The 24,527-nt window shown below is 36.8% G+C and overlaps 1 protein-coding gene and 1 long non-coding RNA gene across 14 annotated transcripts in view; one reads left to right on the plus strand and one right to left on the minus strand.

Moving 5' to 3' along the window:
* Window positions 1-24,527, plus strand: part of LOC106062466 (polypyrimidine tract-binding protein 2-like) — a 153,605-nt gene that overhangs the window by 95,533 nt on the left and 33,545 nt on the right. The window contains exons 1-2 of one of the 13 annotated variants that reach the window (XM_056029912.1): window positions 12,840-12,962; window positions 18,549-18,900. The exons of 8 other annotated variants lie outside the window; for them this stretch is intronic. In XM_056029912.1, coding sequence (XP_055885887.1) covers window positions 18,733-18,900 — 168 coding nt within the window. In that variant the 5' untranslated portion in view covers window positions 12,840-12,962; window positions 18,549-18,732. 4 more of the 13 variants (XM_056029917.1, XM_056029918.1, XM_056029916.1 and 1 more) reach the window with 4 other exon arrangements.
* Window positions 13,346-14,591, minus strand: LOC129926379 (uncharacterized). The gene is made up of 2 exons (XR_008778005.1): window positions 14,276-14,591; window positions 13,346-13,706 (listed from the first exon to the last, which is right to left on the minus strand). It is a non-coding gene; the product is annotated as an uncharacterized LOC129926379 (long non-coding RNA).

Raw genomic sequence — 24,527 nt, forward strand, 5'->3', positions numbered from 1 at the left:
TAACTTGATCACAAGTTAACAATGAAAGCAAACACCAAGAGATGGCATACGTTAGAACAAAGTAACTTGATGACAAGTTAACAATGAAAGCAAACACCAAGAGATGGCATACGTTAGAACAAAGTAACTTGATCACAAGTTAACAATGAAAGCAAACACCAAGAGATGGCATACGTTAGAACAAAGTAACTTGATCACAAGTTAACAATGAAAGCAAACACCCAGAGATGGCATACGTTAGAACAAAGTAACTTGATCACAAGTTAACAATGAAAGCAAACACCAAGAGATGGCATACGTTAGAACAAAGTAACTTGATCACAAGTTAACAATGAAAGCAAACACCAAGAGATGGCATAAGTTAGAACAAAGTAACTTGATCACAAGTTAACAATGAAAGCAAACACCAAGAGATGGCATACGTTAGAACAAAGTAACTTGATGACAAGTTAACAATGAAAGCAAACACCAAGAGATGGCATACGTTAGAACAAAGTAACTTGATCACAAGTTAACAATGAAAGCAAACAACAAGAGATGGCATACGTTAGAACAAAGTAACTTGATGACAAGTTAACAATGAAAGCAAACACCAAGAGATGGCATACGTTAGAACAAAGTAACTTGATGACAAGTTAACAATGAAAGCAAACACCAAGAGATGGCATACGTTAGAACAAAGTAACTTGATCACAAGTTAACAATGAAAGCAAACACCAAGAGATGGCATACGTTAGAACAAAGTAACTTGATCACAAGTTAACAATGAAAGCAAACACCCAGAGATGGCATACGTTAGAACAAAGTAACTTGATCACAAGTTAACAATGAAAGCAAACACCAAGAGATGGCATACGTTAGAACAAAGTAACTTGATCACAAGTTAACAATGAAAGCAAACACCAAGAGATGGCATACGTTAGAACAAAGTAACTTGATCACAAGTTAACAATGAAAGCAAACACCAAGAGATGGCATAAGTTAGAACAAAGTAACTTGATCACAAGTTAACAATGAAAGCAAACACCAAGAGATGGCATACGTTAGAACAAAGTAACTTGATCACAAGTTAACAATGAAAGCAAACACCAAGAGATGGCATACGTTAGAACAAAGTAACTTGATCACAAGTTAACAATGAAAGCAAACACCAAGAGATGGCATACGTTAGAACAAAGTAACTTGATCACAAGTTAACAATGAAAGCAAACACCAAGAGATGGCATAAGTTAGAACAAAGTAACTTGATCACAAGTTAACAATGAAAGCAAACACCAAGAGATGGCATACGTTAGAACAAAGTAACTTGATGACAAGTTAACAATGAAAGCAAACACCAAGAGATGGCATACGTTAGAACAAAGTAACTTGATCACAAGTTAACAATGAAAGCAAACAACAAGAGATGGCATACGTTAGAACAAAGTAACTTGATCACAAGTTAACAATGAAAGCAAACACCAAGAGATGGCATACGTTAGAACAAAGTAACTTGATGACAAGTTAACAATGAAAGCAAACACCAAGAGATGGCATACGTTAGAACAAAGTAACTTGATCACAAGTTAACAATGAAAGCAAACACCAAGAGATGGCATACGTTAGAACAAAGTAACTTGATCACAAGTTAACAATGAAAGCAAACACCCAGAGATGGCATACGTTAGAACAAAGTAACTTGATCACAAGTTAACAATGAAAGCAAACACCAAGAGATGGCATACGTTAGAACAAAGTAACTTGATCACAAGTTAACAATGAAAGCAAACACCAAGAGATGGCATACGTTAGAACAAAGTAACTTGATCACAAGTTAACAATGAAAGCAAACACCAAGAGATGGCATACGTTAGAACAAAGTAACTTGATCACAAGTTAACAATGAAAGCAAACAACAAGAGATGGCATACGTTAGAACAAAGTAACTTGATCACAAGTTAACAATGAAAGCAAACAACAAGCGATGGCATACGTTAGAACAAAGTAACTTGATCACAAGTTAACAATGAAAGCAAACACCAAGAGATGGCATACGTTAGAACAAAGTAACTTGATCACAAGTTAACAATGAAAGCAAACACCAAGAGATGGCATACGTTAGAACAAAGACTACGCTTCCTTTTCCCAACTTCCATTGCTGCATGGACAAGAGAAAGAATATCCAGAAACAGGAAAACCAAGGAATGCTCGGAATTGAAATTAATTATGAAATTAAGGACCATCGTTTAGTCACGTGATGGACATTGTTTGTTTGTTTGGGTGTCAAGTCATGAATCTAGTTGCTCATAAGCTGGTCGAACAATGAAGGACTTAGTGTTACGGTGTTGGGTCAAAGATCTTCTTGTCATCATTGGTTAAAACGTTAGTAGATGCCATGTGACATTGTTTAACCAGACGAATGGCCACATGAGAAATGCTGGCATTAGAACGCATGTCAAAAAGTATTTATTAACACAAAATATTTAGTTTCTCTGCATCTGACTTGGATATAATGTGGCTCTAATTTCTTTATGTCAGACCTTGTTTTTTTTTTTTAAATTAAAATTCACCGCCTAAGAATTTGAATTTAATTTTTCTTGTGCCTTCAAAATGACAAGGAATAAAAAGTATGAAACAAAATTGATCTTGAAATGCCATTGCTACTTTTAGTTCAAAGAGGGATTTGTTAGAGCAAACTCGATTACAAACTCTTTGATTCAGCTGTGTCCACTGACCTATACAGATATATACATTTTGGACCAGCTTATAAACTTCGTCAATCGCAGAGTTTTGGCTGATAGAGTGGTGCATTAGACAGCAATTACCAGCAGTATAAAAATACGCATAGCCTATATGTATAGTATTAGCATACATTTTTAAACGCATACAAATTTGTCTTTCATCAAATGAAACGAAGTCCTGTGGACCAGTCACTATGATTGTCTATGAAGCGATAAATCCTTCAGTTCACCTGCTGGTAGCAATGGCTAGTTCTTCCGTCATCATGGCTACATCATGCATTTATTGTAATGTAGCACGATTGACAGATTGACATGGTTGACCGATGAAAACAAGAAATGTACACTGCACTTGTGGTTTATCAATTAAAGATGTGACTTCAAAATAGAAGACAATTACGTCCTACCCGTACTCAGGACTCGAGTTTCATGTACCAAACATTTTGTAGCATTCAACCTCTAAAAGTCTTGCACAGGGCCGCAGGAGATTATCATCGTTGGGGGTCGAACTCTAAATGTCGAGTGAAAAAAAAAAGTTTTTTTTTGTGATTTAAACCAGTCAATCATTCGATCATTGAGCACTTTGTGATTTAAACCAGTCCATCACTCGATCATTGAGGATGATTGAGCAACCTTCGTCTTATTCTCCGTAATCTACCTGCAGGTCTACGAAAAACACAGACTAAATTTTATTTACATCTTCAATACCGGTACACGCGAATGTCATAAAGCATGTCATTTGACATGTTCTGGTTAATCCTAATGCCTACTGGGATGTGTCACACTGTTAGATTGTAAGAAATGAGGTCAACATTTGGCGGGATACAGAGGTAGCTCAGAGTCCTGAAAGAAAGTGCAAGATGGGAGGCACAGATCTGCGAATTAGTCAACGAAGAAATGAGCGGAGTCGGATCCTGTGTGTGGGAGTAGTATGCAAGGGCGGGGGTGTAGGAGGGCTGTTAGAGAGAGAGAGAGAGAGTACCAGTGATCGTATTTGACTCGTTTGTAGTCTTACGTACCCCCCCTCCCCCCCATCCCCTTCCATCTTAACTCCGCTTCCTCCCCCATTTGTATATTCAAACTCCACCCGCAATCTTAGCTCCCTTCACAGTCACCTAACCAACGCCCTGCCCCCCCCCACACATATATATAGCCTCCATTTTTTGTTTCCGCTCCATACTATTCCGGCTTTTGATTCAACATTTTTGTGTGTGAAAGGAAAGAAAAGAAGAAGAAAAAAACTTGAAAGGTGAAAAAACAGTTGAAGGTGGGGGGTGGGAGGGGAGTGGGTGTGGCCTGTATTTTCCAGTATGTGTGTCACACCGCCAAGTGTTGCTAAAACATCTCATCTGAGACGGTGGTAGTAGTAGCTGTAGAGTAACAGCAGACAGACAGTATCTCTACGTTTGGCTGAGTTGTACCATGGCTCGTCCTTAAACTGCCTATTAGCAGTTTTGTGTTTCCTTGTGTTTTCTCTCTCTCTCTCTTTCTCTTATTTTTTCTCTCTCTCTCTCTATGTCTCCCCTTCTAGTGTAAGCGATTCTAACTTTTAAAACGTTTTCTTGAGGTGGATATAGTTATACCATTGTCCAGCATCATCACAAACACATATTTATATCCCCAGGTGAGTTGATCTATGTTTGTATACTAGACTTAGCCATACAGATTGTTGTTTGTGTATAGACTCTAGACATCTCCTATTTATCTAGATGCGCCATCTTTGCTAAGAAAGCTAACTCAGCGTAGGAAGAGGCATAAACGTTTTTTGTTTTTTTTTCCAAACAAGGGGAAATAATTAAAATAGGATGATCTTCCCCTGTGATAGCTCATCACAGTTATCGCGATGATGGAATAGCTGCCATAGCAACGCCAAGCTCTCGCACAATGTAAACAATAAAACTAAACTTAGCGACTTTCTTCCATTTTTATGATCGTATTTTAATTGATATATTTTTTTTTGGGTTTTGTTTTGTTAATAGGAAATCATTGTCGTAAAAGTAAATAACCGTATGTGTGATATTGTTGGTGAAAGATTCTATGATCAGTTGCTATAACTACACAACGAGTCGTTTTGAAAAGTGATGGGGCACGAAAGTGATACTAATTTTATATTTGTCACGCTTACAATGTTTTAATTTTTTTTTAAATTGTAATTCTACAATACTTTTTTTTTTAATATTATGAATCTTAAGTATGGTCCTAGGAAAGATCTTAATTTAAATACACGAGAAATCTCTAGATCTCAATCTACTTCTACTAGACCTGAATAGACGTCTTAATCTACTTCTACATGCTTAGACGTCTTAATCTTCTTCTACATGCTTAGACGTCTTAATCTACTTCTACTACACATATATAGACGTCTTAATCTACTTCTACTACACATGTATAGACGTCTTAATCTACTTCTTCTAGACATTGATAGACGTCATAATCTACTTCTACTACACATGTATAGACGTCATAATCTACTTCTACTACACATGTATAGACGTCTTAATCTACTTCTACTAGACATATATAGACGTCTTAATCTACTTCTACTACACATATATAGACGTCATAATCTACTTCTATTACACATGTATAGACGTCATAATCTACTTCTACTACACATGCATAGACATCTATCCGTCCAACACATTCCTGTTGGATATTCTGGTATTTGCCAGTTTAAAAGGCTTGCACTGGTTTCTATTTGAATCTCCAAATTTAGTTCGTCTAGATTTTTTTTTTCAAGTTACAGTTAACTGGAACCGGGGGAAAAATGTATTCAATTAAAAAGATATTTTGAGCCTTTCATTAAAGCTGTGTATAGCTTGGCGTGTAGGGCGAACACGTTCTTGAGGCGCGCGCAAACTGGTTGGGCAAGTAGTTAGTCAGTTGCATTGACTTTATACCGTCTGGCTGAATTAGAATTGAATGTTTCTATGTTAGTAGTAATTCTAAATACAAGCTTCATTTCTGTCACGATATATCACTGATTATGTAAAGCTATGTGTCAGTTATGCTGTCAAAGTGATTTGTTAAATGTTAAGCGTTTAAACTTCTGTAAAGGCTTATATCACGCGCCAGAATGAGACATTGAGAACTTTAATAATGCTAAGTTGTGCCCGCACAATTACAATTATTACAATGTGGTAGATCTGTTATCTGGTAGCGCTTGTCACCAAACTGACATGCTGCTGCCTCTGTCTGGTCACAAGTTGATGTAACAGCCAGATCTTTAGATAATGTTTGATAGGTTTTGAATGTTCTTTGAGAATTGAAGATATTACATCCTAGTCCATACCTACCGCAGGACGGCCGGGCACCATTCAGACCAGAGCACCTACCGCACGACCAGGCAGCCAATGTTTCTAGAACACATAACAGACTCACTAGTCAGTAGAATACATAACAGACTCACTAGTCAGTAGAACACATAACAAACTCACTAGTCAGTAGAATACATAACAAACTCACTAGTCAGTAGAATACATAACAGACTCACTAGTCAGTAGAATACATAACAAACTCACTAGTCAGTAGAATACATAACAGACTCACTAGTCAGTAGAATACATAACAAACTCACTAGTCAGTAGAATACATAACAGACTCACTAGTCAGTAGAACACATAACAGACTTACTAGTCAGTAGAATACATAACAGACTCACTAGTCAGTAGAACACATAACAGACTCACTAGTCAGTAGAACACATAACAAACTCACTAGTCAGTAGAATACATAACAGACTCACTAGTCAGTAGAACACATAACAAACTCACTAGTCAGTAGAACACATAACAGACTCACTAGTCAGTAGAATACATAACAGACTCACTAGTCAGTAGAACACATAACAGACTTACTAGTCAGTAGAATACATAACAGACTCACTAGTCAGTAGAACACATAACAGACTCACTAGTCAGTAGAACACATAACAAACTCACTAGTCAGTAGAATACATAACAGACTCACTAGTCAGTAGAACACATAACAAACTCACTAGTCAGTAGAATACATAACAAACTCACTAGTCAGTAGAATACATAACAGACTCACTAGTCAGTAGAATACATAACAAACTCACTAGTCAGTAGAATACATAACAGACTCACTAGTCAGTAGAACACATAACAGACTCACTAGTCAGTAGAATACATAACAGACTCACTAGTCAGTAGAATACATAACAAACTCACTAGTCAGTAGAATACATAACAGACTCACTAGTCAGTAGAACACATAACAAACTCACTAGTCAGTAGAATACATAACAGACTCACTAGTCAGTAGAACACATAACAGACTCACTAGTCAGTAGAATACATAACAGACTCACTAGTCAGTAGAACACATAACAGACTCACTAGTCAGTAGAACACATAACAGACTCACTAGTCAGTAGAATACATAACAGACTCACTAGTCAGTAGAACACATAACAGACTCACTAGTCAGTAGAACACATAACAGACTCACTAGTCAGTAGAACACATAACAGACTCACTAGTCAGTAGAACACATAACAGACTCACTAGTCAGTAGAATACATAACAGACTCACTAGTCAGTAGAACACATAACAGACTCACTAGTCAGTAGAACACATAACAGACTCACTAGTCAGTATAACACATAACAGACTCACTAGTCAGTAGAATACATAACAGACTCACTAGTCAGTAGAACACATAACAGACTCACTAGTCAGTAGAACACATAACAGACTCACTAGTCAGTAGAATACATAACAGACTCACTAGTCAGTAGAACACATAACAGACTCACTAGTCAGTAGAATACATAACAGACTCACTAGTCAGTAGAATACATAACAGACTCACTAGTCAGTAGAACACATAACAGACTCACTAGTCAGTAGAATACATAACAGACTCACTAGTCAGTAGAATACATAACAGACTCACTAGTCAGTAGAACACATAACAGACTCACTAGTCAGTAGAATACATAACAGACTCACTAGTCAGTAGAACACATAACAGACTCACTAGTCAGTAGAATACATAACAGACTCACTAGTCAGTAGAATACATAACAAACTCACTAGTCAGTAGAATACATAACAGACTCACTAGTCAGTAGAACACATAACAAACTCACTAGTCAGTAGAATACATAACAGACTCACTAGTCAGTAGAACACATAACAGACTCACTAGTCAGTAGAATACATAACAGACTCACTAGTCAGTAGAACACATAACAGACTCACTAGTCAGTAGAATACATAACAGACTCACTAGTCAGTAGAACACATAACAGACTCACTAGTCAGTAGAATACATAACAGACTCACTAGTCAGTAGAACACATAACAGACTCACTAGTCAGTAGAACACATAACAGACTCACTAGTCAGTAGAATACATAACAGACTCACTAGTCAGTAGAACACATAACAGACTTACTAGTCAGTAGAATACATAACAGACTCACTAGTCAGTAGAACACATAACAGACTCACTAGTCAGTAGAATACATAACAGACTCACTAGTCAGTAGAACACATAACAGACTCACTAGTCAGTAGAATACATAACAGACTCACTAGTCAGTAGAACACATAACAGACTCACTAGTCAGTAGAACACATAACAGACTCACTAGTCAGTAGAACACATAACAGACTCACTAGTCAGTAGAATACATAACAGACTCACTAGTCAGTAGAATACATAACAGACTCACTAGTCAGTAGAACACATAACAGACTCACTAGTCAGTAGAACACATAACAGACTCACTAGTCAGTAGAATACATAACAGACTCACTAGTCAGTAGAATACATAACAGACTCACTAGTCAGTAGAACACATAACAGACTCACTAGTCAGTAGAACACATAACAGACTCACTAGTCAGTAGAATACATAACAGACTCACTAGTCAGTAGAACACATAACAGACTCACTAGTCAGTAGAATACATAACAGACTCACTAGTCAGTAGAATACATAACAGACTCACTAGTCAGTAGAACACATAACAGACTCACTAGTCAGTAGAACACATAACAGACTCACTAGTCAGTAGAACACATAACAGACTCACTAGTCAGTATAACACATAACAGACTCACTAGTCAGTATAACACATAACAGACTCACTAGTCATTAGAACAAATAGAACTCATTATTGGCGTGTTTTTATAGAAGGATTTAATCCAAATTGTGTCACACATTAACAGGGATGTAAAATTGACACTTTCAATCTAAGGAGTGACTAATTGATGAACCAGTTACCCTCTCACCCCCCTCCTTCCATTGGTCGAGTACAGAGCCAGCTCAGAGCCTCATTGCATTTGAAGGACTTTATATTACTAAACCCTCTTCTTTTTTAAATGAGTGTGTGTCAATTTTTTTTTTAGATCCGTGATCCGTCGATCCGTCAAACTAGTGACAGCAGTGTTGACCTGCTTCAGTGGATAGTTAGGTCTCAAACGTAGTGATCCCGGGCACGTTGAATAAAATGTACTATGTATACCAGCAGTGTACACAACTCCCTCCTCCCCGCTGAAGCTAGAAGTAGTTTGATGAATCGGCCAGGTTTGGCTCAACGTTGAAACAGCTACTGGGAACATGACCTTGATCAGAAATAAAAGAATGGATCTGAACTTTCGAAATTTAGTCAACCAAAGAAATAAGCCGCGCTGTAAAAACTTCATCCAGCCGTAAAGTAGATGACCATTTTCTGATGTATTCTTTAGCATTTTTTGTTGCTTTCGTCAATGGTACTATGCAGACTTAAATGTAATATACTAGCTGATTTTTTGTGAAAAATCATGTCAGAAGTTTCTATTGACATCTAAAACTCTACCAGTAGTTCTTGTGGCTATCTAAACATATGCTTGAATTGTTTACTGATTTGAAATCGACCACTATTGTTTCACTAGTTCCATTGTCTGACTTTCTTTTAGTAGTGAGTGTGACAGAAGACGTTTCTCTTGTCTGAAATGTATTTCAGCCTCGAACTCATTCATCACATTATCTCCTTGAAGACGTTTCTTGTGATTATATTCATCGTCTTCCCGCCAGCAAGCGAAAACAAGATTGCCATCTAGTAGCCTAGAAGTAGGAGTGTGCTTTCCATTATAGGCCTCTGGTATTTGTACTTTAAGATAGGACCAGCTGCAGTGTCATATTTTTAATGAATGAAATCGTGTGTGTGTGTGGGTTGTCTAACACATTGATATGTCAGTTTATGTGTGTTGTTGTTACGACCTAGTGTGTATTGGGTTGAACTATTGGCTGCGGTTGTTTTAACACTGCGGCATTATGTGTGTGGAGTTGTTATTTGAATGTTTAAAAAAAAACACAACATTTATTGTTTATTTCATTCCTAAATTGATATAGTTCAGACCAGCGAAAACGTAATCTCCAGCAGAGACAATCACGTGACTAGATGGACGCGTAGTGGCACACATTGTGTTAGACCATAAATAAATCCATCTCACAATAATGTGGGCACGCCCAATGCATGGATACAACATAAGCTCAATAGACTTGTCTGTCTAACATGAATGCACCTTAAATGTCAGGCAAATACTATAGAGTCTTCTCCCTTGTAACTCCCCCCCCCCCCCCCAAGTCTTCAATCACTAAATCACAAAATCTGACAACGTAAAGGCTAATCAAATGTTTCCATGTTAAATTATGAATACGTTTTTAGAGTGGGCCTGTTGATCCTGGGAGTGGTACTCCACTTGTGGGCATACAATACCAAATGAAATGATAGCTCAATAAGGATGGAAGCAAGTCAGTGCTAGATTTAAGAGAGAGCAGGCTGCTCTACGCTCTCCACAAGAAAGTGGCTCCCACAATAGAGGCGAAAAAATATTTAAATTTCCACGGGTCAGAAACTATTGAGGTGTTTTATTTTTTTTTGTTGCTGTTCCATATTTACGTCAGTGCATCAGGGTATTACCCTCCACAAAGCTTTCGGAAAAGTGTAGAGGCTTTCTAAAAAACCTGACCCGGGGCCTCCACTTACTAAAATCCGGCCCTGAAGAAAGTAACCGTGCTAGTAAAATAGGGCACCATAATGAAAATATAATGTAATAATATTTGCCAAATGTTCTCGACAAGTCTTAAACTACTTCGGATAAGATTATTTTGTTTTAAAATAACCTTTTTTTTTAATTTTTGATGTAGTCAATTTTTTTGTTCGAACGATCTCGTGACAAGATCCTGCAACCATCATGCATTAGGACAAGGCCCTGCAACTAGCATGCATTAGGGCAAGGCCCTGCAACTAGCATGCATTAGGACAAGGCCCTGCAACTAGCATGCATTAGGACAAGGCCCTGCAACTAGCATGCATTAGGACAAGGCCCTGCAACTAAGCATGCGTTAGGACAAGGCCCTGCAACTAGCATGCATTAGGACAAGGCCCTGCAACTAGCATGCATTAGGACAAGGCCCTGCAACTAGCATGCATTAGGACAAGGCCCTGCAACTAGCATGCATTAGGATACCATTGAACTTCCGTGACTCTTGGCTTCGTGAGGAGTTGATATCCACTGCCTACTCTGACATTAGTTGCATAAATAGTTACGTTGTTGTCACCAACTTGATATCTCTTTACAAGTGTACAAACACACACACATTTCTGACAGCAAATGAAGCATGCATAAAAACATTGAAAGAAGTCTTACCAAGACATCTCGTGTTACATTTGGTGAGTTCTTGCCCTTTGCTCACGGTTCCTCTTCTTGTAATTTTATAACATTTGGACGACGTGAAGCAAACAGAACTTTAAGTCACGTGACATAAATAGACCTGGGATATACTTGGCATCTTTGTTTCTGCCATCTTGCTCCAGATCAGATATTAGTGTTTAGAAAACCAGGAAAAGTTGCCTTTTTAAAATTAAGTTGGCAAGTTACAAACAGAAGTCTTGCTACCATTTCTGTCTTTTCATTCAGAAGAGTTCCCATTCCTCCCACAAGAACTGGTATCTGTAAATGTGATTAGATATAGTTCAGCGATTTGGTTGTCATCAAATAGTCATAATTGGAGTTCACATTTTTAAAGTGGTTCAACAAAGATGTCTCTAAATACTGTACATATACAAGTACTGTAGATATAGAATTAGAAGATTTCTTTAAATATTGTAGATATACAATTAGAAGACGTATCTAAGTAGGCCTACTGTAGAAATAAACCTATAACATGTCTGTAGGTAGGCCTACTGTAGATCTGCCACTGAAATATGTCTACCTCCACCCACTGCTACTTAGGCCCTGCCCTCTTCAAGCTGTACATACCGGTACATAAGAACATCTGAACATGCACAAAGAAATGACCCAGCAAAACGTCGTGCTGTATGTTCTCCTGTGTTGTACAGTACAATCTTAGTGTCCCATAAAGAAAGATGAGCTGTCATTCCAAAATTTGAATAGACCGGGTATACAGTGGCGTAGCGAGGTACCGGTTGGCCGGGTTCAGGAATTATAAAAAAGAAAAAAAAATCGAATCATCTATATGTTGTAAAATGTATAGGTCCCATATGTTTTTTTTCCTTGCAATGGCTTCTGTGGCACGGGTACAATAAACCCCTTCGCGCCATGGTTGTCACGTGACTGCTGGTATATCTGTAGAGTAGAGAGTCTTTCAAGTAATAAATTTGAATAAGTGAATAGTGTTATAATGAACTTATAAGTAGTTGCACTAGACAACTTTCCCCTCCCCCTCTTTCTCTCTCTCTCTCTCTCTCTCACACACACACACTGTTTCTCACGCTTTCTATCACTCAATTTCTCTCACTTTTTTTCAGTCGCTCTTTCTCAATTTCTTTCTCTGACATGCTCTTTCTCAGTCTTTCTCTCTCTCTCTCTCTCTTTATATATATAAATATATCAAAAGTTGAATAAACAAAGCCTGCAAGCTACACCTCAACAAGTGGACACAATCGCTGCCAACAAGTAGACAAAGTTGTACACACATCAACATCGTTATAAAACGCACTCACACACACACACGTTTGTATGCCACCAGTTTGTTACTGCGGAAAGTGAGAGGGTGGCGTGTGACCAACTAATTTCTCCCGCACCCCACAAACCATGGTGGCGAGCACTTGTCGACTCATTCAAGCACTGGGGGTGTAGCGCGCGTGAGTGACTGCCTTATTCTGTTTGATTGCTTTACCGTTCTGTGTGACATGCAGGCTAGAAGTTGATCATTGTACAGTTGTAGTCTTTAGTCCTAGAGTTCTGTGTAGGCTTTCATTGTAAGCGTATATTCGATAATACTCTAAACATTGAGGTTCTAACGGTCGGTCTCTCTGTCTATCCGTCTGTCTGTCTGTCTCTGCTGCTGATGTATCCTAATTAGCTCTCACTTTGGAATATAGTGTTTTATATTGTGATATATAGTGCTACTTATTCTGTTTAGTATTTCATGACATCTTATGTAAGTAAGCTGATCTTTTTTTTAGTGTTTAATAGTTATCTCGTAAAAGAGATTTATGAAAAGAATGATTTTTTATATGTTCCAGTCCAAGTTTTTCCAACAGTAGGCCTATCGATTGATAAAAGATTAAAATTAACTCTTGAAAAAAAACAAAGTGCATGCACTATAATGCCAGTCTAGTAATAACATGTTTTTATTTAGAGTCTAAATCGATACATACACCTTTATAATAGTTATACTTTAGTTGCAAGTCCTAGAAACAGTTGAGTATAACAACAGAACACTTTGAACGTATGATCTGTTTGTAATGAGCAACTGAAAAGTAAAATGTTCATCCTATTCAAACGTTAGTGGACAAGTCAATGCCTAAAAAACGCGTAATCCAAATGTATGGTCGACAACAGTATCGCTGCGACATGAAGCTGTACACGTGTCCATAAGCTGTACACTTTTCTACGTTGGCATATTTTTCCAGGCTTCCACACAAGTTGCTGCTATATAGGTCCGTGCACAAGTGTCAGCAGTTTAACAAAAAAGGCAACACAAACACAGGAAGTGAAAGCTGGAAAACAAAAAATACAAAATTGATTTCAAACGTAGGAATAAACTGACTGAATGAATGCTACTTAACAATTTAAACTTATTTCTTTGTTTTTGTAAAAGAAATCTTCTTGAAACATAGGTCAGTGATTTAGTGTAGTTTATAGAAGTTTTTAATATGTCATCACAGTCCTTTGTAGTAAGCAATATGCTAATTATAATGGTATATAGTAGGCAACAGTCCAAATATAATGTTATATAGTAGGCAATAGTCTAATTATAATTATATATAATAGGCAATAGTCCAATTTTAATGTTATATAGTACGCAATAGTCCAATTTTAATGTTATATAGTACGCAATAGTCTAATTTTAATGTTATATAGTACGCAATAGTCCAATTTTAATGTTATATAGTACGCAATAGTCCAATTTTAATGTTATATAGTACGCAATAGTCTAATTTTAGTGTTATGTAGTAGACAAAAGTTAAATAATGATGTTAAATAGAAGACAATAGCCCAATTATAATGTTATATAGTAGGCAATAGTCCTATTACAGTGTTATATAGTAGGCAATAGCCTAATTACACAAGAAATATTCCGTATGTTCTTCAACCATTTGAAGTCAACAAAGTGCAGAGACATTTGAATGTGTATACATAGTACAAAAATGATTATATGAACTGCTCACTTCCTGACCACGTCTTACTTTGACCTTTCACCTTTCTATCTCATAACATTTTGTGTAGTCTGTCAAGAAAATAAAAGAGTAAACACGATCATAAAAGTATGAATTTGAAATTAAAATTAAACAAAACAAAATTTCGGGTCTGAGGGAGAGGGTACATGTACTTGCTAGTGACTCCTGTTGTGGATGCTTACTTAGACAACATCAGTGGATGCTTACTTAGACAACATCAGTGGATGCTTACTTACATAACAGCGGATGTTTAATGAACACCATCAGTGACTCCTACGCGTGTAAAGCTTTCACCACTTGTGACTTGGTTTCACTTGTTCTAGAGACAGTCAAGTGTCTCATGATAGGTTCATCCGTCCGGGTGGTAGATAGGTCAACATGCCAGCTTTCAAATCATTCTCCACTTCACTTGCCCTTACGTATGTCTACTATTAACTTAACACATAATACATTTCCCTTTCTTTTGACAAGCCAAGTGCAATGAATGCTATGCTTTGCTTTCACCAAAGAACTTTTCCCAAACAGCACTGGTCTATACAAATGTATGTTATTTAGTCAAAGTGGGCACGTTTTCATAGTAAATTGTGATCAAAGCATTAAAAATCTATTGAGCATCAAGACATATCAGCCACATATCAGCCACTCCTACTGGACGATAGAAACATTTCTAATTTTGAGAAATAACAAATCCAATGGTTCTGTACAGAGTCTGCAATGTCGCTAAGCTTTGAATCAAAGTGCTAGTAATGTCGCTAAGCTTTGAATCAAAGTGCTAGTAATGTCGCTAAGCTTTGAATCAAAGTGCTAGCAATGTCGCTAAGCTTTGAATCAAAGTGCTAGTAATGTCGCTAAGCTTTGAATCAAAGTGCTAGTAATGTCGCTAAGCTTTGAATCAAAGTGCTAGTAATGTCGCTAAGCTTTGAATCAAAGTGCTAGTAATGTCGCTAAGCTTTGAATCAAAGTGCTAGTAATGTCGCTAAGCTTTGAATCAAAGTGCTAGTAATGTCGCTAAGCTTTGAATCAAAGTGCTAGTAATGTCGCTAAACTTTGAATCAAGGTGATCGCTTAACCATCATCTTCAGTCATTCATACATTTGGAACCAATAAGCAAGTCAATCAATGCTTAACTAAATTGAGAATTTCTTAAGTTATACAAGGGGAAACAATCTTTCATTAAGAGGTGGTTCCAGATGTGGGGGGAACTGAACACGCCACTGTCTCAGCTTGTGAGATAACTTCAGAAAGTATCAACAAGTTCTTCTTACTGCCCTCTATGTCTTGTGAAGAAAGACAGATTCTTATATTAAACTGCAGTAACTCTCTTGTGTAAAATGGAAATAATTAGACAGAACTCTTTCGTTATGGAATCACAAAATACTTCGAAAAGGTCAAACTTACACCGAAGCTCAAAATGTACTAAAATGTATCACGTGATCTTAAACCAGCCAATCAAACACTTACAAAAGTCTACTCATCTACTTCATATATCATCGAAGACCTTAAGTCAGCATTACAACACACACGCAAGCAGCTCTTTATTTAGGTTTAGTTAAGACTCGATACTTTTTATATAGAACAAGAAACCTTTTTTTTTTTTTTTTTGCATTTACAATGATGTAGAAGATAATGTTCAGAAAATGTCTATACCATGACGTTGAAATACTAATGAATACTTGAAAAACATTTCAACTTTTCAAAGACATCGGCGCCATATGCTCCTACTATGTCCTCTGTGTTCAGTTTCCAGCAGCGTCTTAATATGGTACAAAAAACAAACTCAAATGAGGTGAACAACTAAGTTCTACGTTTTTATTCTAATTCTTCGCTTTTAAGAAAAAAACAAACAACATATTTTACTAAACCATAATTTCTACTCTCAACAATAAGTTCCGTACTCCAGAATTGCACGAAGCCCCTTCCTGAATTATCTGCGCCCCGCTCCATTACCCTTACTCACGCCACTGCATCTTATCTTGCTACCCATCCAACTCCCCTTACTTTTGAAACTGCTCCTCTCTTCACCCTGTCCGCTTGACTTTCCCGTCTCATCAAAGTCTTTGAACATAAATGTATCATTTAGCTTAGGTTACGTTACAAAACATTGAACAGCAACTATTTTTCAGTAACATCAAAACAACCAGCCCTTCAACTCCAGTAACCACACCTCAGCACTCTCCAGTCATGGTGACCTTTGTTTCTAAAGATCCTGTCTAGTTATTACATAACTTCACGTGCAAGCATTTCTCTCATGTTCTTAACCAATCTGAAGCTTACCCTAAAAACCTGCTAGTTGAAATACAAAATCGATTCCTAAATAAAAACAAATCAAGCCGCTTGGAGTGTAACATGAGTTGAACACATGCAGGCCAACTCAGCAATTTGATAATAGCCCAGAGAAACTAATTGAATGCGAAAATTGTTGATTAACCCACTAACTAGTAAGGCTAAATCGGTCGGTATGTGGATCTGTAGCCATCTAAAAACAACTCTTCCAGTGTCTGGATTGAACCAGACAACTCTTTGATTATCTGCATTGGGTCAGTTATCTCAAGCAAGGGGTTTGCTAACTCTTTGATTGTCTGTATAAGCTCTGCTAACTCTTTGATTGTCTGCTATGGATCTGCATGCTCGTTGATAGTCCACAATTGGTCTGCTATTTCATTGTCCGCAATTGGTCTGTTAACTCTTTGATTGTCCGCCAATTGGTCTGCAAACTCTTTGATTGTCTGCAATGGGTAGGGTAGATCATTGATTGTCTGAAAAGGGTATGCTAGCTCTTTGATTAACTGCTAAGGGTATGCTAGCTCTTTGATTGACTGCTAAGGGTATGCTAGCTCTTTGATTGACTGCTAAGAGTGTGCTAGCTCAGAGTTTCTTAGCCTGGTATGCGGGGACGTCGGAGAGGAGGGTAATTGACTGACAGTATGGGGGTGGCGGAGGCAATGATTGACACAAACTTCAGTAGTAGGACATGACTGTCAATACGTTTAGGCTTGCTTAGTGTAGTCACTGCAGTAGTAGGACATGACTGTCAATACGTTTAGGCTTGCTTAGTGTAGTCACTGCAGTAGTAGGACAGGCCTGTCAATACGTTTAGGCTTGCTTAGTGTAGTCACTGATCAGATTTGAAACGTACACACCAGGCTCGATGTTGACCAAATTATACGCTTGTACTAAACATTCATCTCAAACAATGACTTTTGACACAGAAGCAGTTTTCAATACTGACGTTCAAAATTACGTTTGATCATAATCTATATTTTTAGGCGCCTCTTACACAGTTGATTATTGTCTCTCTCTCTCTCTCCATCACGTACATATGACAATGACTTTAAGTTGAATATTGTCTCTCTCTCTCTCTCTCTCCATCACGTACATATGACAATGACATTGACTTTAAGTTGAATATTGACTGATGCGCTGTGATTCTATGGCACTTAAAGGCGTTCTCATTTCAAGAGGCTTTATACTTAGTACGCAGTTTTTGTTCATATACTAAAGAAATGGTTTAATTAAACCAAAAACATCCCCTCTCTCCCAAGGAAACCGGGTTACTGCTAGTAAAGTGCATTTGTATGTCTTAATAGTGATTGGTCTAAGATGTATAGCTGTATGTCTCTTATTCTCAGCTGTGAGCGATGTTGAGTCTCTTATTAAAGTGTAGGCTATTATAGCGTCTTTACATACTGAGCTGTTAGTGGTCCTTTATAGTTGTGTCTATAATCTTTACATTTAGTCTACAATAATCAATCTATAACTTTGACAATTTATTGTCAGTTCATTTTTTGGTCAACCCATTGCTTTCAGCCTCCTGGATGACCAAAGTGGTCATCATCGAACCACGATGGACGAACTAGATATACTCTAGTAACTCCGTAACAGTTGTTCTTTTGTGTGTATTGTTTGCAATGACTTTTATCGACATGATTGCGTGAGAGTTTAAAAGACAGGCTTGAAGTATTTCTTTAATTATGAAATTCTAGGATAAAAGTTATTAGTATTTGTTCATTACTACTTTCAACATAAGCTTACTTGTTCTCTCTTTCTGAGTTTCTGATAGATTTGAAAACCGCGTTAAGTCAAACAGTAACATAAGTGTCATTTCATCCACTAGGAACGTTAGAATCCAAATAAATAGTTCCACTTTTTTTTTCTCTAAAGTATCTGCATTCCATCAATTCGTGTGTTGAATAGTGTTAAAAAAAAGGTCGTGTATTCTGTGTGTTGATCAATGACGACATAATCAACTGTACCAACTCGGACACCCATTATTTCCTTTGCTTTGTCTGCGGTGTGCCCAGGAGAACGTAACTCTTGCTGTAGTGAGGCCCTGTTTCATTCAGAAATGTTTGCTGTCTATTCTGAACCTGTGCCGGAATATATGTGTCTAGCTCCACCCCCAGGCCTGAGTCACGCCCTGCCCTCCCCCGTGCCTGCTCCAGCTCAGCTATTGAGCCAGCCAGCGTATCCTCCTGTTGTTAACTCGGCTACCACTTATGTATATACCATTAAGGTAGGTGGAATGTGTGCTAGACATATTTGTTTGTTTGTAGACCTCCCCCATCCCTCTACACTTCACCGGGTCTAGCGACCAAATCTCCCATTTAGCTTATGGCTTAGTGCTAACCCACCCTCAATATTTGCTGAAGCCTTCGATTTTACGCATTATTTAAGTTAATGTCAACCACATTCATTACAAATACAATCATTACAAATACAATCATTACAAATACACTCATTACAAATACACTCATTACAAATACACTCATTACAAATACAATCTCTACAAATACACTCATTACAAATACACTCATTACAAATACACTCATTACAAATACACTCATTACAAATACAATCTTTACAAATACACTCATTACAAATACAATCATTACAAATACAATCATTACAAATACACTCATTACAAATACACTCATTACAAATACACTCATTACAAATACACTCATTACAAATACACTCATTACAAATACACTCATTACAAATACACTCATTACAAATACAATCTTTACAAATACAATCTTTACAAATACACTCATTACAAATACACTCATTACAAATACACTCATTACAAATACACTCATTACAAATACACTCATTACAAATACACTCTTTACAAATACACTCATTACAAATACACTCATTACAAATACACTCATTACAAATACACTCATTACAAATACACTCATTACAAATACAATCTTTACAAATACAATCTTTACAAATACACTCATTACAAATACACTCATTACAAATACACTCATTACAAATACACTCATTACAAATACACTCATTACAAATACACTCATTACAAATACACTCATTACAAATACAATCTTTACAAATACAATCTTTACAAATACACTCATTACAAATACACTCATTACAAATACACTCATTACAAATACACTCATTACAAATACACTCATTACAAATACACTCATTACAAATACACTCATTACAAATACACTCATTACAAATACACTCATTACAAATACACTCATTACAAATACACTCATTACAAATACACTCATTACAAATACACTCATTACAAATACACTCATTACAAATACAATCTTTACAAATACAATCTTTACAAATACACTCATTACAAATACACTCATTACAAATACAATCTCTACAAATACAATCTCTACAAATACAATCTCTACAAATACAATCTTTACAAATACAATCTTTACAAATACGTTAATTACAATTGCAAGAGTTACAAATACGCCGATTACATTGGAACTAGAAATAGAGTCTAAAGTCTAAACTCATTCAAATACATTTTAAAAGGAAGTTTAGATCTCAAAGTTGGCACATCTTTAAATTTTTTTATTTTTCTTAATTAACCATATATATGATATATAGGTCTATGTTCTTAACTTAGGAATGACTCTTTTGTTCTATACCACATGCCAAATAATTCCAAAGAATCTTTTTAATGTCATTTTAACAAGTGAAACTGATAGGAACATTTATTTCCTTGCTATAGTAATGATAGTTTATGTTCATTACGGATAATACATATTATTATTTCTTTTTATTATTATAGCAGGGTGGGCCTTAGGTAATTGTAGGCCCTAGGCAAATTGAATTGGGTGACCCCAATTGAAAGAGATACATAACAAATAACTAGATAACCTAGTATACTCTAACAATAGCATGGACGATAGGGTCGCTCTATTTTTTTTCTAAAAAAAATAATTGTCTAGAGTCCTTCGCGCGACCCCAATTAATCAGAGGCCATTGGCAGCTTCCTAGTTTGCCTATGCCTAAAGCCGCCCCTGATTATAGAAACCAACACAAGCTTGTAGCCCCTTTTAACAACAAGTTTAACCATACAATTCTAAATCTTTTACAGGTTCCATAGGTTTCAAAATCATTATTTTAAACTCTAGTTTCTAAATCATCCATACGAATCATATGTTTCTAAATCGTTTTATAAAGAATTATAAATTATAATTAGGCCTATATCTAATTATTTGTAGTCTATTGATAATAATTCTCTTTGTCAATAATTCATTGATTATAATACACTTAGTTAATTAATAATTCAATGATTATAATACACTTAGTTAATTAATAATTCATTGATATAACATCAATAATCAGACTGAAAGATAAACATTAAGTCCTAAAAACTGAACATCTACAGTTTCTGTTCTATTGAAATAAAATCGTAACTGGCAAGACACACAGAAAAAAAGTTTCTTGAAATAGCCTTGAGTTTCTTGCTGACCACACTCGCTGGCAACACATACCCACACTTATTAGTAACATCGCTATCAAACAAACCCTAACAACAAACAACTTATGCCGGATACTTCAGTTCATGTCAGATACTTCTGCTCTATTAGTGAGAAGCGCGGCAGGAAACAGGAAACTGGAGAGAGGTGGGGGCCGAACAAGAAAGAGTCCAAAAGGGGAATGTCGGCAATTATCTCCCCTATTTAGTGTCACTATAAAAGCGACTGACCTATTCAATGGTCTTCAAAATTGCATAGTTATTTTTTTTTTAAACATAGCACCAACTCACTTTGTCTGGAAATTTATTATTTTTTTTAAACACGCTATTTCTCCTATTCTCGGATCAAGTTGAAACTTTGCACAATTATTCATTAGAGTAGACAATACATGAATTATTAAAAACAAAAACAACAAACTAACTAGTCAATTAATCACAGGTACTAGTAATTATTTATTTTGTTTGATACTAACAAGTGAAATTAATCCTTCAGCATTCACAGATAAGCTAAATTTGTAGGGTTTTGTCTCCTTAGAGAATTGTTCACGTTTGTTTCTCCCACATCCATGCTCGGATCAAGTGGAAACTTTAAACAATTCTTTATTGTTCCAAACAAAACAGGAGTCCAATGAAAAAGTAACCAATGTCCTAGTGAAGATTGTTGAGTCATATATAGTTTGGTGCAATTTAGCGCGGCACCTATAAAGGGGACTAATTCAGCTTATACAACCACTTCAGTCAAGTACAATTTCTATCCCTTGTTCGAGATACCAAACAAAATAATTAATTACCAATAGTTAATTAACTAATTGGTTAATTTTTTTTAGATTGATTCTTGTGTTGGCATGTAAAAGAAATAATTTTGCAAAATGATCCGAGATTGGGTGTGGGAGAAATAACGTGTACAAACTTTTTACAAAACTGAGTGAGTTGATATAATCTTGGTAAAAATGTTATACAAGGTAGCTCGTGAAAAAAATATTTAAAAAGAGGCCATTGTGATGACCAGTCGACCATTTCGTGACCTATATATATGAACTTTACAGTCATCGACACTAGTACGTCGTCCTTGGGGAAAACTTGAATGTATATATAGGTTAGTGAAAGCAGTGTATACATCTATGACTAGTTGTACATGATAACAGTCAGTCAGTAATAAGGCGACACACTGTAATAGTCCCCCCCCCCCCCCAACCAACTTAAGATTTGGCATTAAGAAAGTCTTTCTATAGAAAAACTATGTGAACGTTAAGTTTGAACTCCTATGATTGAACTAATACTTACTATAATACCAATAGTGAGGTTGTTTCTATTAGAATGAACAAGAATGAGATGCAGATGTAAGATTGAACTAAGAGGTGCCTTTGTTAAATAGAAATAGAGCGCGAGGTGTAGATCTACATACTGAAATGAAAGAAAATTTCATCTTGCTGTCTTGCTTATATTAATGCTGAGCTATGTCACGAGATCTACGCCAGAACATTGAAGAGTTAAGGTTTCTGTTCTCCTTGATTATGAGCTATGCATACAGTCGCCTTTTGGCTATTTATTTATTTATTGTGTACACACGTAGGGTAAACTAAGAGCATGCTGGGAGTTGCAGAATGTTTCTGTAATGTTCACACACAAAAGATCCACAACAACTACAAGATGGAACACATCGTTTGAAGAACTCGTACACAATGTGTAGTCGCGGCGCAGTCAGGTCGACATAATTGGTGTAATAGTGGCGCTGCCGACTTGATCTTACCAGTCCCTCTATCCACGTAGCAGTCACCTGTTGCCATCAGCAATGCAATCATTTGTTCTTGATGTTGCCGGCGATAGAGATGATTGGTTTGTTCTGGGTTTCGTTAGATGAAGTCGATCTAAGTTGTTTTTTTTTTCTGGTTTTGTATATGCGTGTGAATTTGTGCGTGTTCTCACGTGACAATGAAATGACTGTCGCTCATCCAACTGAAGTGGTAGAACCAGATGGAGGCCGTGTGTGGTTAGATCTAGCTCGACTTAGGGCTTTGTAAAATAATTCTTTTAACTAGTATTAACAGCATTGTTTCAATAGTAGATCTATAAAGACCATGTGTGTGTCTGTGTGTGTGTGTGGAAAGTGATGTGTTTGATGATGTATTGGGGATGGGGGTTCAGGTGACATTTCCTTCCCACAACGTATATTTCATTATTTGCGCCCACATTGGTAGTACGCCGGCGTCTCATTTGGCAGCGTGTACAACAAACTGAACTACAACAATCTAGAGCTAGATCCTGTCTTTAGAATAGACATGCTTAGAAAAATAGAATCTGCGGACCAGCCTCTCAATGGTCACATTTTATTCTGCTTCTGAATACTAATAATGGATGTGTTTGTGTGAAATCCTCAATGTATGGATGTGTGTGTGTGTGTGATGTCACAATGGATGTGTGTGTGTGATGTCCTCAATGTATGGATGTTTGTGTGATGTCCACAATGTATGGATGTGTGTGTGTGATATCCTCAATGTATGGATGTGTGTGTGATGTCCACAATGTATGGATGTTTGTGTGATGTCCACAATGTATGGATGTGTGTCTGATGTCCACAATGTATGTGTGTGTGTATGTGATGTCTACAATGTATGGATGTGTGTGTGTGTGTGATGTCCACAATGTATGGATGTGTGTGTGTGTGATGTCCACAGTGCATAGATGTATGCGGTGTTGCATATAATGTATGGATGTCTGTTTGCTATCCATAATGAGTGTGTGATGTGGTCTACTGTACTTTGGTAGCAGAACGAACTCAGGACTTATAGTATTAGGCGCCTTTGATTAGATGACAGTAGTATGCCTTTATATATATATAATTTATATATTTATATATATTTATATATATACTTATATATATAAGTGTGCATTTCCACGAGACAGCAGGAACTCATTGTGAAATTCTTCAACTGTTGTATATTATGCTAATTATCTTCTGGCCTGCTTACGTGTGGCAGCTTGTAGCAGCTCTTTTTTAAAAGAGAAAAACGATTAGTTTGTTATTGTTTGTAGTGTGTGTGTTGCAGTGTATACCTGTGCATGTGTGTGTTTTAATGAAAATCGCTACGCTAACTAAAGATGTCTTTCTGAGAGGGATTAGGACACATTGTGTTACACAGACTCAGTGGGTGTAGTATAGCAACATGAAGAGGAAGATTTCCAGTCACATTGTCAACCTGAACCTGCAAAAGACAACAACGTCCTCTTCTTTCCAGTGGCGTCGCTACGGTGGGGGAAGACGGGAGGTGAATTTCAAAATCCCCCTGGGAGTGATTTTTACATTGAAAATTAAATATTACGCAAAATGCAGGGGCCTCCAAAGAGGTCAAGCCCCCTCCATCGGGCGCCCA

Source organism: Biomphalaria glabrata, chromosome 5 (genome assembly GCF_947242115.1).
Source record: "Biomphalaria glabrata chromosome 5, xgBioGlab47.1, whole genome shotgun sequence".
NCBI classification, from domain to species: domain Eukaryota; kingdom Metazoa; phylum Mollusca; class Gastropoda; family Planorbidae; genus Biomphalaria; species Biomphalaria glabrata.